Here is a 14,745-nt window from a genome sequence, read left to right as displayed (position 1 = left end):
AACATCCCTGCTTGTGGATTTTTTTTTTAAATTCACATTCTTGTGCTGTTATATTTTCTATCCTGAAAATGATTTTATTTTATTAAAATTAAATTAATAAAAATTATTTATTTACTATGATTTTATTTTATTAAAATGTTACTGGTGATCTCATTGTTTCAAGTGAAATGTGATTTCCATGGATCAAATGCTGCCAGGCTTTGTAAGCCAGAAATACTTTGAACTTATACACATAGCTCAAATGTATTTATTTAGCCCTTGTGACTGGCCAATGAGTGATGCTATATTGTGGAGTTTATTGAGTTTGCCTTTACCTGCTTATATGTCTGCAATTTTCATGGCATTCGTACAATCTAAATGCTGATTATTATATGCATAGATAGTTGATGTTTGCTATTTTGTGAATGTTAATAGTGTGTAATGTTCTCTTCTGTGATCAATACTTAGTGAAATCTTTTGAGGAAAAAATTGCAAAGGTCTGGCATGTAAAAGGAGCAACACATATCCTGAAGGAATGAATAAAGCAGGCAGACTTAACCTGCCAACTTTTCTTTGGTAGGTAAGCAATTCTTTTTCTCATATAATAAAGACAGAGAACACAAAAGAATCTTCAGCTTACACATGATGTTCCTGATCCTCCAACACTGGGGTTATTTGAAGTGTTAAATTTACCTTCACTGGGACCAGGATTAGGATCACTAGTTTTCTTCACATTTCCAAGAAAATCTCCTTTGCCTACATATGTAGGCACTGTAACAATGTATTTCTCAGTTACATGACAAAAGAGTATGAACAATAAATATTAACAAAAAAGCCTAAATGTTTTCTTTATTTCTCAAGTATATTATCCACTGTAACTTACAAACAACAACAGTCCATATATGTTCATTGAGCAATGACTTCTAGTTTAAATTTTTATTTCAACATCTACTTATAGTGATATATGGAAATCCCCTCCCCTCATTATCAAAGGCAGGACAACCCATTCTGTATTCAGATATCTTGTATACGTGTATGCCTTATAATGAATCTGTGACTTTGAAAATATCTGATAATTTCTTAAGCACAACAGTTGATGTCATCACCACATCTCCATCTTCTCTGATTATCAGAGGGGACACTATTCCATTCCGCCAAAGGAAGAAAGGTTGTCGTTGTGCACGCCATGAAACAAGTCCTATAACTCTTTGAACAGTATCACGACAGTCCACTGGGTTGACATCAAGGAATAATCAAAAGTCCCACTCCCTGAGCTCCTTTGTGGGTGGGGGGCAAATTCATCAACTTGCTGGCTAACCCACTTGACACATCCTATCATGTTCCGACTTAGGCCATTTTGAGACTAAGCCAATGAAAGACCAGTATGTCGCCAATAAAATGGGCAAAGTATGGAAAAATACAGAAAGGCATGGGAAAAAGAAAAGGGGTGATTCGGGCATATCATACAGACCTTGTGCAGCATGCAGGAACTGACAAACCTAAAAGAAACGCAACATCATTTTCTTCTATGTGCCTCACAGCTGTTGGTTTTATGGTACTGAAACCATCAATCATGATGCACCAAGTGGAGCTAAAACTGGCCTGTTACATTGCCTGGCACTCAGTGGTTAGTTCCGTGAATCACCTTGGGGAACTTGTTGGATCAGCTTTGGAGAGAGCTGTAAGTCTGCATCACACAAAATGCACGGCATTAATAAACAACCATATTGCTCCCTGCATGTTCTCTGATCTCATCAAAGCATTGGTGAGTCTCAGTATTCACTGGTTATAGATGATAGCACAGACATTGCTGCAGTAAAGCAGCTTTGCATTGTATTGTGCTACTTCAGCTCCTCTTTAAACAAAATTTTTAGGACTAGTTATTTTGGAAAGTGAAACAGCAGAAGCAATTGCTACAGCACTGATTCAGTTTCTTGCCAGTGTTGGTCTGGATTTCAGCAAGTGTATTGGGATTGGGACTGTCAGCTGTAGCATCATGGTCAGGAAAGAAAATTCCATCTACATACATCTCCTCCAAAGGCATGAGAATCTTAGGCTGATCAAATGTGTATGTCACACAATCCAGGTGTGTGCAAGTAAAGCTGTAGAAACTCTGCCACTCAATCTAGAGCTTTTAGTCTCCCATTCCTAAAGCTGGTTTTCTCTGAGACACCGTGCATATGCAAAGATAAATCATGGTAACAAGCCACTGAAGTTTGTTCAGCTATCAGCCACTAGATGGCTCTCCATTTATGATTGTTGTGTGCACATACTAGATCAGTGTTCTTCAAAGTTTGAGTTACGACCCAGTACTGGGACATGGCATATAAGGCACTGGGTCGCTCTGGTCAGCACCGCTGACTGGAACATTAAAAGTCCCATTGGTGGTGCTGCCTAGCTAAGAAAGGCTAGTGCCTACCTGTTCCGACACCACACTGCACCCCAGAAGCGGCCGGCAGTAAGTCCAGCTTCTAGGCAAGGGGGCCATGGGGCTCTGTGCGCTGCCCCTGCCCTGAGCACTGGCTCTGCACTCTCGGGGGCAGTGTCTGCAGGTGAGACCTCACAGAGCTGCTTATGTGCCTCCGCCTGGGAGCCAGACCTCCTGCTGGCTGCTTCAGGCTTCAGTCTGCGGTGCGAGGACAGGTGGGAAGCCTGCCTCCACACCCTTGCTGCGCTGCTGACCAGGAGCTGCAGGAGGTAAGTCCACCCCCCAAATCCCCGCCGTAGCCCTGAGCCCCCAAAACCTCTCATCCCCAGCCCCACCCCAGAGCCTGAACCCCCAGCCCAGAGCCCTGACCCCCTCCCACACCTCAACCCTCTGCCCCAGCCCTGAGCCCCTCAAACCTGGAGCCCTTCCTGCACCCCAAACCCCTCATCCCCAGCCCCACCGTGGAGCCTGCACCCCAGCCCTGAGCCCCTCCCATATCCCAAATCCCTGCCCCAGCCTAGAGCCCCCTCCCACATCCTGAACCCCTCATTCCTGGCCCTACCCTGCAGCCTTCAACCCCACACCCCAACCTTCTGCTCCAGCCCTGAGCCCCTCCCACACCTCAAACCCCTCATCTCCAGCTTCGTTGAGTCATGGGGATCAACAATTTTCTTCAGTTGGGTCCCCAGAAAAAAAGTTTGAAAACCACTGTACTAGATCATTGGGACAAGTTAAAGTTGCATTTCCAAGTGAGCAAAGATGAACAACAATGCATAAGTTCTGTATCAGATGTATTGTGACCCTGTTAATAAACTGTATTAACAGTTTCTAACACCAATTCTGCAGGAATTTGCTAGAATAAATAACCTGTTCCAACTCGAATCTGGTGGTAATGCCTTCCAAATGCTAGAGTGCCTCCAGCCTTTCTTTCGTACTCTTATATCAAGAGTGTCCATTTCAGAAAGGATCCCTTTATCTGATGGCAAACTCCTTACAGTCAATTTGTGTGACCCATGCAGCCACTTGCCGTTGTGTGCTGTTAATTTTGGCATACTGTTTACTGTTGCTTTAGATGATGCAAAGCTTGACAATACTGTTGAAGCTAATGTAAAGAATAGATGCCAAGACTTCCTTCTTGAAGCTGCTAAACAAGTGCAGTCGAGATTTCCAGCAAATATTAATCTGTGTTCAGGTCAGTGTTCAGTCCGTCAGCTGTTCTCTCTCAGGGAAAACCTCAACTAATGACCATCTCCAGGCTGAAAATTTTCAAAGGTGACTTGGGGGCCTTGGATGCACTGTATCAAGCCATCAACTTCCAGTAATGGAAGAGCACGGATGACAAAAACACAGAGCAGTTCTGGATGGAAGTATACAAATTTCAAGTCAGTAGTGGTGAATAGTGCTTTAAAAAGCTAGCCCTGTTTGCACTTTCCCTGTTTGCCATGCCTCTGAGTAATGGTGATGTGGAACAAGTGTTCTCCCAGATGAACAATGTGAAGTCCAAGCACCGGAACAGGATAGATCACCAGACTCTGAGCAGTTTGCTGCATGTCCGCTATGGATTAAGAAGACTGGGATTTTGTTGTAAAGATTTTGTCTCACACAGAGAGAAGCTTCAATGGTTCAACAGGGGAATGTACCATACTGAGGCTACCAAGACCACAGAAGATGGGGAGAGCAAGGATGACCTTTTTTTTTCTAGTTTTAGTTTTTGCTGCACACAACGTTTAGTTACACATTAAAAATATGAAAACACTATGTTTGTGTGTACTTACATTATTAGTAAAAAAAATGGAATTCCACTCCCTGTGGAAAGGGCTGGGTTTGTTTTTGGCTTGCTTGAAAGGGGTGGGGCTTGTTTTGGGCTAATTTGGAAAGACAGCGCCATTTTTTTATTCTTGCGATTCTTGGCAATGTTTCCTTTGAGTGCACCCATTGACCTGTTGACTTCAATGCACAATTTCCTTCAATGTTGAGAGAAGATGCCCATGCCCAAGGGATGTGGGGCCCCCAGGAGGCAGGTGTGGGGCAGAGGGCTGCAGTGCAACCAGTTGATCGCTGGGACCCAGGAGCCACTGGGATGCGGCTCTGGAAGCGAAGGCTGGGGTCACTCAGTCCCAGCGGCAGGAAGTCAATCTCACTCCCTGCAGTGACTGTGGGATGCTGTGGGGAGGCCACTTTTCTTGCAAGATCACTGAGTCCCGTGGGCTGTTGCTGGGGACCCTGAAGCTCTGATTGCTGCCAAGAGAGGTGAATCTCAAGCAGTAACGTTCCTGCTGCTTCAATGCAGAGACCTCAGCCTGGCCAGGACACCCCTTCCTGGGCCTCAGCCCCTGCTCCGAGGGAGGGCACCACTTGGAGATAAGGGTGAGAGACCTTTCCAGTCCCCCACCCCTGAGTGGTGTCTCCCTGGCTGCAGGGGGAGGGTTTGCCTGGCTTGGCTGGCTGCTCCCAGCTGAGCTGGTTGCAATTCCTTGCTCTGTGCCCAGGAAAGCTGCCACCAGCTCCCATCCTTTGCAGGGTGTGTGAAGTTAGCCTGCACGATCCACCCCACACACTAATCGACCCATGCATCCTCCACCACCACACACCCACTGTCCCCCACCAGTACATCATTTCACCTTTCCGCACTCATACACAAATACACCCATCTCCCTCCCCAACCCATCCACACATCCACCACCTCCACATTCACCCATCCAACCTCCTCACACATTGACATATTTACCCAGCTCCACACATACACCCATAGACCCTCACCCACCTATCCACCTTCCCTCACTCATATGCCCATCTGCCAATCCAACTCCCCAACCCATCCACTCCTCCACCCATTTACCTTCCCCAGTTCATACAACCATCACCCTCCCTCACCCATCCCCCAGTACACCTTTGCCCACACATACAGCCACATCTCCTCCTCCACCCATTACATTCATCCACCTTCACCATACATCCACCTATCCCCCACCATTCAGCCTCCTCAATACACATACACCCAGCCCCAACCATCATCAACCACCCACCCCCACATCCCAATACACATTCCTCACCAATCCACCCATCCCCATACACTCTTCTCCATGAATACACCCGCCCTCACCCATACACCACCCATACACCCTTCCTCATTATCCCATCAGTCCCCATCAACACTCTTCCACTAGTCCTCCCATTCCCCCTTCTTCAACCAACCACCCTGCTCCATACACCATCCCTGTTGCATGTACCTTCCCCTTCCACCCATCAATCCCCATCCACCCTATCAAACCTATCCACTCTTCCACCCAGCTACCCTCTTCCACCATCCAACCAAAGATCTTCATCCATCCATGCACCAATATTCTCTCCCACACCCATACACCCTCCCCTACCCATACACTGTCCATCACCTATTTCACATCTCCTCCCACCCATACACCCGTACCCATCCACTCATACACCAATAAATGCATCCAAACATACACCCACATACATCAATCTACCCACCCACCAATTCATGCTCCCCTACCCTCTGACCTATCCACCAACTCCCAAAGCAACCATCCATCCATCCATCCGTCCGTCCACTTAGTTACCTATGCACACTCCCCACCCCCACCCAGCCACCCTCACCCAGCACCAATATCCACCCACCCATGCACACTCTACTACCCATCCATCTATACACCCATCCATCTTTCCCAGGTTTAAACCCATAACCCCTCCGCCACCCTTCCACTCATATCCATCCACCCTCCCCACTAATCCCCCAAATCACCCTTCCCCATCAATCCACCCAAACAGTCATCTGCAATCCCCCACCCTTACCCTCACACTCAGATTTTCCAGCAACTTTGTCATCCTAAACTATCAGTTGTACTTGGTTGAAGTGAAGAATTTTGATGAGAGAACACCCCTGAATTGTCAGGAGAGCTTCCTAATTGCTTTGCAATGTAGGTTCGCTGAGGACTTTTTGGCCCTCAATAGTTGCTTGGTTGCAATGAAGAACTTTCACGAACCAATATCCACTGAAATGTCAGGAGAGTATCTTAATGCTTTGCAATGAAGATTGAGAGGTTTTCAAATACATGATCAACAGAGAATGATTGCTTGGTTGCAATGAAAAACTTTGATGACACACATTGTCTGAATTGTCAGGAGAGGTTCCTAATTGCTTTGCAATGAGTTCTCTTATAACAGTGGTTCCCAAACATTAACAACCTGTGAACCTCTTTCACTAAAATGTCAAGTCTTGCGAACCCCCTCCTAAAAATAAATATTTCCAAGGGTTTTCTCCTTTACTTAAGTATAAATTATAAAAGAAGTGAGCTTGGAAATATAAAATTTGTTTTTATGACATGCTTATTTCACACTATTAATTATTATTCATCATTATAGTACTTCTATTATGTTATGAAAATGGCAACACTCTTCCAAGATCTCACTTTCGTAGCTTGTATCACTTTGAATAAGCCTGTTATAAGACAAGGCTCCTATGTTTCATCAAGGGGTATCAGATGTGAAACAGCATGAAAGTATTTAAGAAGCCAACTCAAATTGTTCCTCCTGCACAAGCATTCAGGTCTTGAGCAGTACAGGTAAACAACACACATTACAACAAAGCTTAAACTTGTTCTTCATAATAATTTTAAAAATGATACTAGATGCCTATTTAATTTTAAAAACAGCAAAAAATATCCACCTCCTTTTCAATTTCTTATAAGGAGTCATGAAGTTTAAGTCTCCTCAGTGTGATAGATATGCTTGATTTCATCTGCTTAGCTCTTGGAAGTCCAGGGACTCTGGGCTGCTGGCCCCATGCTGCCCAGGGTTCCTAGGGACAGCTCTGTCTGTCATTAGGGAATTTTTTCCTGAGAACCCCCTGTAACATTTTACGATCCCCCAGGGGTTCATGAACTCCAGTTTGGGAGCCACTGTCTTAGAACTTTGCCACCCTGAAGGTTCAGCAGGGATTTCTTTTTTGTTTTTAATGAAGAATTTTCATGAATCGATCACATCTGTATTGTCAGGAAAGACGGCTAAGTAATTTCCAATGATGAACATATGAGAAATTTGTCCCCTGACAATCAGGAGTGACTTGTGGCTCGGTTATAATGAAGCATTTTTATGAACTGGTGGTGAAGGGATGAATGGAAATATGGCTGGATGGGCAGATGAAGGTGTAAGAGTGAAAGTGGAGAACGTGTATTGGTGGATGAGGGAAGCAGCCTTCTACTCAGAAAGGGTATTGTGACATCAGTCAACAGAAACATGAGACTATTGCTTCTTGTCTCATCTCTTGCTGTAAAAGGCTGTTCCATAGCTGAGCAACAACATTGAAACGTTCAAAAGTAGCTTCTAATTTTGAGCATCTCCATTTCTGGATTCCCCTGTAAGATGCCTTGAGCCTTATTTTCAGAAATGTGCAGCAGCATCCATCGCTCCCATTGGAATTATGGATGGTTCATATTTTTGAAAATCATGTCCAAGATGGGTATCTCAGATGAGACACTCAGAATTAAAAAATGTATCCTTCAGCTTCCCAACACTTTCACCCTGTTTCTATTTGTCTCTTTTAAAAATGCTATGATCAAATTTATTCCATAATAGCAATGTTTTTATTAAGCTCCTTACATTTGTATCACAATGCATCCTAGGATGGGGAAATACACAGTATGTTGCAGGGAATAAATATATTTATTGCTAAAAATGTAGGAATATATTTCATATAACATCATAACAGAAGAGTGATAATTCATTTTATAAAAACTATACATAAAGTCATTTAAGTGTAAAAATACCAGTTCATTATACTGTTTATTATAACATGCATGGCTCAATTCTGCCTGGAGTCAGTGAGATTACAGAGGCTGTAAATTAATGGAGGATTTGGCCCACTGCATTAATAAAGACACAATGATTATTCACAGAATAATCAAGATAAAACCTCCCCAGCTCTGGATAAAGCTGGTAGGACATACACTGACTAACTGAAAACCAGAGTGGCAGCTGAGTTTGTTGCACAGCTGAAAGATCTATCAGAGCACCTTCTTTTGGGTGCATTCATTTTTGGATGCTAAATCTGAGACAGTTTGTGCCCGATTTTCAGAGGTACTGAGCTTCCCATAGCTTCATATGAGTTCCCTTGGAGTTGTAGGTGCTCAGCACCTTTGAAGGCATCTCAAGATGCTCCCCCTGCCCCCCTAGATTAGAGAACATTCTTGGTATTTTTGGCCTGTATGTGCAAAGAGGTTCTGATAAATAACAGCTGTTTCACCTCAGGTCATTGTCTGTCACGAGAACAAAATTCTTTATAAAATATTGTCAAGTGTTTGTATTAGAAATGGGCCAAAACCAGCCACAAATATGGAGTAAGTTTGGATCCAGAATTTTGTTACTGGGTTCTAAATCTAGATAAGCTGCCTGGATTTAACATCCTCTTCCTCCCCAAGTCTGGATCCTGTTCAGACTTTTGCAGCTTGGGTCCAGCTCTAGGTTGGCTAGCTTACTTTATTTACACCTTTGGCTCTGCACTTGGGCAGAAATATTGGCAGATCCTGTCCTCCAGAGAGTTCTAACCCAGTTTTGTAGAACCAATAGGTTCCTGATAGCCCAGATGAGCAGAGGAAATTCACTTAAGGTTTTGGAGAGTTATTCAAACTCTGAATCTTTTGAAGTTTGCCTGTTAGTTCTTGAGAGTGTCCTAGGGTTCCAGATGTATGTGAAGTTGGGGCTTTAGTTAGCAGTAACTTGCGTCTGTGGACTTTGTTTGCTAAACAGCTCAGCTGTCTAATTCCAATTTAGCAGACAGAATTCCCTTCCCCCAATAGGCAAAAACTAATTTTCACTCCATGTGGGTGAGTCTTTGGATTCTGAGCTTGTAGCAAAAATAAATGTGGGTTTATAGCACATGCACAGAGATGCTGCTCTAGTCATGGCTTCAATGGGACCTTTTTAACCATGGTCTGTGTCATCTGAATCGGTTAAAGGTGGGCAATGGATGAGTGGCAACAGTGCAGCCTCCAAACAGCTGGGCATAGCCTTAAAGCTATCTAGTAGATAACAGAGGACAGGCCAACAGAGCTTAGCTGGAAAAAGAACTACCCTGGCTTGTTATAGAGACTTAAAACTTTCCTTTCCATCCCCAATCTCCCCATTATTCTAAGTTTCCCAGCAGAGGGAGCCCCAATCCAGCATTTGATCCACAGGCATAGGTTTAAGTTCATTCGTCTTTTTTGCCTCTTAAATGCTATGGCACATGGTGATGCACAGGCAGCCAAACAGACCAGGAGCCTTCACCCAATGTGCCCATAACCTTTAAAAACAGGAGCCTGCATTTGGCTCCTAATAAAGTGGCCTGGGTTTCCAAAATCCTGAGTCCCCAGTGAAACCAAGGACCTGGGTGGGCAGCTCACTCAGCACTTTTAAAAATCAGGCCACTCATTAGGTGCTGAATGGTTGAAGGCCCCAGTGTCCTGCAATAATCTCTGCATGGCTGTAACCCTCTGTCTGCGTGGGGACCCACTGAGGTCAGTGAAGCTCCAGACTGGCAAAGGGGGTCACGCACAAGACTGGCACCTAAGCTTGCACTTACAAATCCAGCTTTAGAAAATCTTGGCAGGTGGCTTTGATTGAGTTGGCCATTGCATGGGACCTCAGTAAAACTCCCCAGCCAGTCACTGCTGGTGGAGACACATTCAAAATGTGCAGATTTGTTAGTATTACCCACAAGTGGAGATACAAAAAATTCCTTAAGACTTGCACTGCTGCCCATACCCAGCACTGTCTACTACATGTAATCTCCCAATCTTTGTTTTTCCTTAAAGCACTGGTATCCTATGAGGGTCTAGCCTATTTCTGCTGAATAAAGCCCAGGAAATCAATAATACTTCACAAGCAGGAGGACTTAAGGTAGCTTGTTTATTAAATTGTATCAAACTTGCTTGATTATTATTGCTGAGATGGTAACTATATTCCTGGCATATAGCATTGTTTTAAGTTCACTTTTACATTCATGTCAAGAGTAAACTCTAGTACAGCTGAGCACCCCGCCCTTCAGCAAATCTTTCTTTTACCTCTCCTCCCTCCCTGGCACCTTGATGCTGATCCTGCTGTAGAGCATAGTCTGCACAATGTAGCCTCGTGGTTTTCAATTTCATGTCCAACAGCGCCCCAGCTCATTTACCTCTGAAACAAGAATGTAGGCTGTGGAATGAAGCAGCTCATGGAGGAGAACAGAAAGGGAGGCACTCTCCTCCCTTACAATCAATTGCTTTTCCATCACAGACCTAGAGGATGGGGTGAATCTGTTTTTATTCAGATTTGAATATGGAGATGCTCTCAAGTGCTGAGGGATGGGATGGATTCTCCATCCCTTGGAATCTTTCAAGCAAGACTGGATGTCACTCTAAAATATATGCTCTAGTTCAATGGCAAGTTAGTGCGTTTAATGCAGGGATTGCTGGGTGAGTAGCTCAGGCCTGAGTTGTACAGGAGGGCAGACAATATGATCAGAATGTTCATAGAATCATAGAAGATTAGGGTTGGAAGAGACCTCAGGAGGTTATCTAGTCCAACCCCTGCTCAAAGCAGGACCAATCCCAACTAAATCATCCCAGCCAGGGCTTTGTCAAGCTGGGCCTTAAAAACTTCTCAGGACGGAGATTCCACCACCTTCTTAGGTCACCCATTCCAGTGCTTCACCACCCTTCCAGTGAAACAGTTTTTCCTAGTATTCAACCTAGACCTCCCCAACTGCAACTTGAGACCATTGCTCCTTGTTCTGTCATCTGCCACCAGTGAGAACAGCCTAGCTCCATCTTCTTTGGAACCCCCCTTCAGGCAGTTGAAGGCTGCTATCAAATCCCCCCTCACTCTTGTCCTCTGCAGACTAAATAAGCCCACTTCCCTCAGCCTCTCCTCATAAGTCATGTGCCCCAGCCCCCTAATCATTTTCTTTGCCCTCTGATGGACTCTTTCCAATTTGTCCACATCCTTTCTGTAGTGGGGGGACCAAAATTGGACACAATACTCCAGATGTGGCCTCACCAGTGCCGAATAGAGGGGAATAATCACTTCCCTCGATCTGCTGGCAATGCTCCTACTAATGAAGCCCAATATGCAGTTAGCCTTCTTGGCAAAAAGGGCACACTGTTGACTCATAGCCAGCAGCTCATCCACTGTAATCCCCAAGTCCTTTTCTGCAGAACTGCCACTTAGCCAGTTGGTCCCCAGCCTGTAGCTGCGCATGGGCTCTGCACTTGCCCTTGTTGAACATCATCAGATTTCTTTTAGCCCAATCTTTCAATTTATCTAGGTCACTCTGGACCGTATCCCTACCCTCCAGCGAATCTACCTCTCCCCACAGCTTAGTGGCATACGTGAACTTGCTGAGGGTGCAATCTATCCCATCATCCAGATCATTAATGAAGATGTTGAACAAAACCGGTCCCATGACAGAGCCCTGGGGCAACTAGACATTGAGCCATTGATTACTACCTGTTGTTCCTTTTGGGCCTTAAAAATCTAGATAGTATTATCTCAAATTAGTCTTCATTTTACAATAAATATACATAGGCCATATCCTCAGCTCTTGTAAATGACAGTAGTTCCATGGGCTTAGTTACTGGGGCTACTTACAGCAATCAGACCTTACGCAAGTCTTTGCCCATGGAAACATAGCTTGGTAATGGGATGCAAAATCACTTCTCTGCTGGAGGAAGGAAAAAGCCTCCTCCCTGATAACTTTTACCTTGGTCCATTGGATTCAGATGCTCAGAAAGGCCAGACATTTTCATTCTTTGTGCTTTGTCTCAGAACAATCATGGAGTTCCTCTCCATCTTCCTCCGATCCGAAGTCTTAACATCTGGCCTAAACCAATGGGAAAATGCTATTAATGTTTATAGGACTCAGAACATGTGGTTGTGTTTTTGCACATATTACACTGAGCCTACATGCACACATCTGAGCTACATCCAGATTTGTTATTTTCTCCAGCTCCAGTCTAAATTTCCAAAACACATGCTGTCAAAATATTTGTGGCAGCATCCAAAAATGGAAGCTATAAAATGTTTTTGCTTGGCCGTGAGTCCCAGCATAACAAACAGGCTGACACACCTGCAGGAAAATACGCAGTATGTCCCCACATGGGGGGTGGGAAGTGACAGGCAGAAAATATCAAATCAACCCTATTACTGGGAAGTTTCCCTTTGAAAATCTAGTTCTTTTGGTGGGCAGAAAAATGCTCTTTGGAAGGGCAAGATATATGATGTTTTGGATCAGTCTTGGCTTCAGTTTTTTTGATGTGTGTACAGCCTGACTGAAGGACCCATTGAAGTCACCATAAAGATTACCACTGATTTTGCTGGGCTTTGGATCAGGCTCAGTGGGCTGGTGAAAGATTGTGGCTGAGCCAGCTGAAATTTTTTGAACTTTTTTTGAAGACTTCTTTTGAAAATGAAAATGTTCACATGTACACAGACAGAAAAATCAATAGTGAGTGGGTCATCTCCCCCCGCCCCAAGTCACAGATCAGATCCAGCTCTAGACAGAATTAGTGAGGTGTACACCTCTAAAGGCTTGTGGGCTTGTGTCAGAAAAACTCGGATGCCCCTGAAAATAGCTAGGGAGATTCCATTGCTTTTAATTTTCATGGCTGCTTCTGGGCTGTAGCCCTGAGAGAAGCTGCTCTTGCTGTATTTGTAGCTCTCCCAGAAGCAAGACATATTGGCGATGCTGTGAGAGCCTATTCTGCCACTCTGCCTATCCTCAGCGGGCTAAGGAAGAGTAGGATAGAAAGCAGTCATGCTATGGAACCCTACTTGCCCCTGGAGTGGGAGAAGAGGTTAGGGTGGCCAGATGTCCTGATTTTATAGGAACAGTCCCGATATTCAGGGCTTTGTCTTATGTAGGCGCCTATTACCCCCCATCCCCTGTCCTCATATTTTACATTTGCTATCTGGTCACCGTAGAAGAAGTGACTATTCAGATCAAATCATAGACTACTCCTAAGGACTCTACAGTGTTATATGGTGATAGGGGCAGATACAGTGCTCAGAAACCATGGTGATGGGGGCAGTAAAAATACCAAGGCAGATTTCCAGCCCAGCTTTCCACACCTAAGATTGGATTCTACCCATAATTTTGGAAGAAGCACCAATGTTTAGCTATTTGTCTGGAGCAAATATTTGACTGTGTGAAGTTCACACATGACTTTAGAACATCTTAAATCCAATAAATCAGCCAAAGAGAAAGGGATTAGGAAGGATCTCTTCACTCCTTTGCTGAGGACCAGACCCAGGTCTGTGCACCACTTGAGTTCCCTAGTGATGGATAGGCTACGTGCACAGGGGTGAATTTCGCCCTATCAGTATGAGAACTGCAAATACAAAAATCAGTCTGTTTTGGACATTATAAGGCACAGCACATTGCTCATGGCCAGGGGTTTGCCTTGGCAGGAGCCCATCTCTTGCTATGTAAAGCAATGGGTTCCTTTTCTAATAGGAGAATTCTTTTGCAGTTGTGAAAACACCTCAGAGCAGATCATTCATCATTACCAGAATGGGCCCATGAAAGGGGATTTGCTTTGACCTAGGTGGAAAAACAAAAACAAAAGTGACTTTCCCTATTTGCCTGAATAACTCAAGTGGACTAAGTGTAGAAAGCTACCAGTCGTCACTTCCCTGGGAGCTATCTGTTAGTAGAGGAAATCAAGGTCTATCTTACTTCAGTTCAATATCACAGGGAACTTGAACCTATTTCAGATGCTGGAGAAGTTAGGATAAGTGAAGATTAGATCATCACAGTTTCACTGTATTTACAAATGAGACAAAGGTCTAATGCTCCTGTAAGCAGAGTCAGGATGAGCTGTACCCTGACATCTGGTGGTGAAGTATGGGAAGTGTGGAAAGAATGTCTGGAATGCGAAATCTCAAATATTTGCATAGGCACGCCTTCCCCATCCTGTGGGATATGCCTGCGCATATCGCGTATAATGGTCGGTCACTACTAGGATGTTCCCAATATTCCTCTTGTCCACTTCTAAAGACAAGAAATCAATGCAAACCAGCTCCAGAGGTTTGTTGCTGGTGATGTTCTTCAGATATGCAGCCCTCGTGGGCAGAGTTTTCCTTTGAATACATCGCGCGCAGGTCTCACATTTCCTGCGAACATCTTCAGCCATCCGTGGCCAATAGAATCTACTGCGGATAAGTTCCAGGGTCCTCTCCATCCCTAAATGTCCAAAGTCATCATGCAGGGCCCTCATGGCCAGGGCTCTGTACTCTTTCGGCTCTTTGGAAGATGCCCTTCCTGCAGACAAAATGATGGAGGCAATGACATGGCACAGCAGAAGAGA

The 14,745-nt window shown here is 44.5% G+C and overlaps 1 protein-coding gene across 1 annotated transcript in view; it reads right to left on the bottom strand.

Moving 5' to 3' along the window:
• Positions 1-8,020: 8,020 nt before the first annotated feature.
• LOC116832042 (uncharacterized) overlaps positions 8,021-14,745 on the bottom strand; it is an 87,101-nt gene continuing 80,376 nt past the window's right edge. The window contains exons 7-8 of the mRNA XM_075073056.1: positions 12,141-12,260; positions 8,021-10,576 (exon numbers count right to left, since the gene is read on the bottom strand). Of these exons, the coding sequence (XP_074929157.1) occupies positions 12,164-12,260 (97 nt within the window). The 3' untranslated portion in view covers positions 8,021-10,576; positions 12,141-12,163. The remainder of the gene's footprint in view (positions 10,577-12,140; positions 12,261-14,745) is intronic.

Source organism: Chelonoidis abingdonii, chromosome 16, assembly GCF_003597395.2.
Source record: "Chelonoidis abingdonii isolate Lonesome George chromosome 16, CheloAbing_2.0, whole genome shotgun sequence".
NCBI classification, from domain to species: domain Eukaryota; kingdom Metazoa; phylum Chordata; order Testudines; family Testudinidae; genus Chelonoidis; species Chelonoidis abingdonii.
The sequence above is the reverse complement of the archived record's forward strand: the minus strand, read 5'-3'. Positions and strand labels throughout refer to the sequence as shown.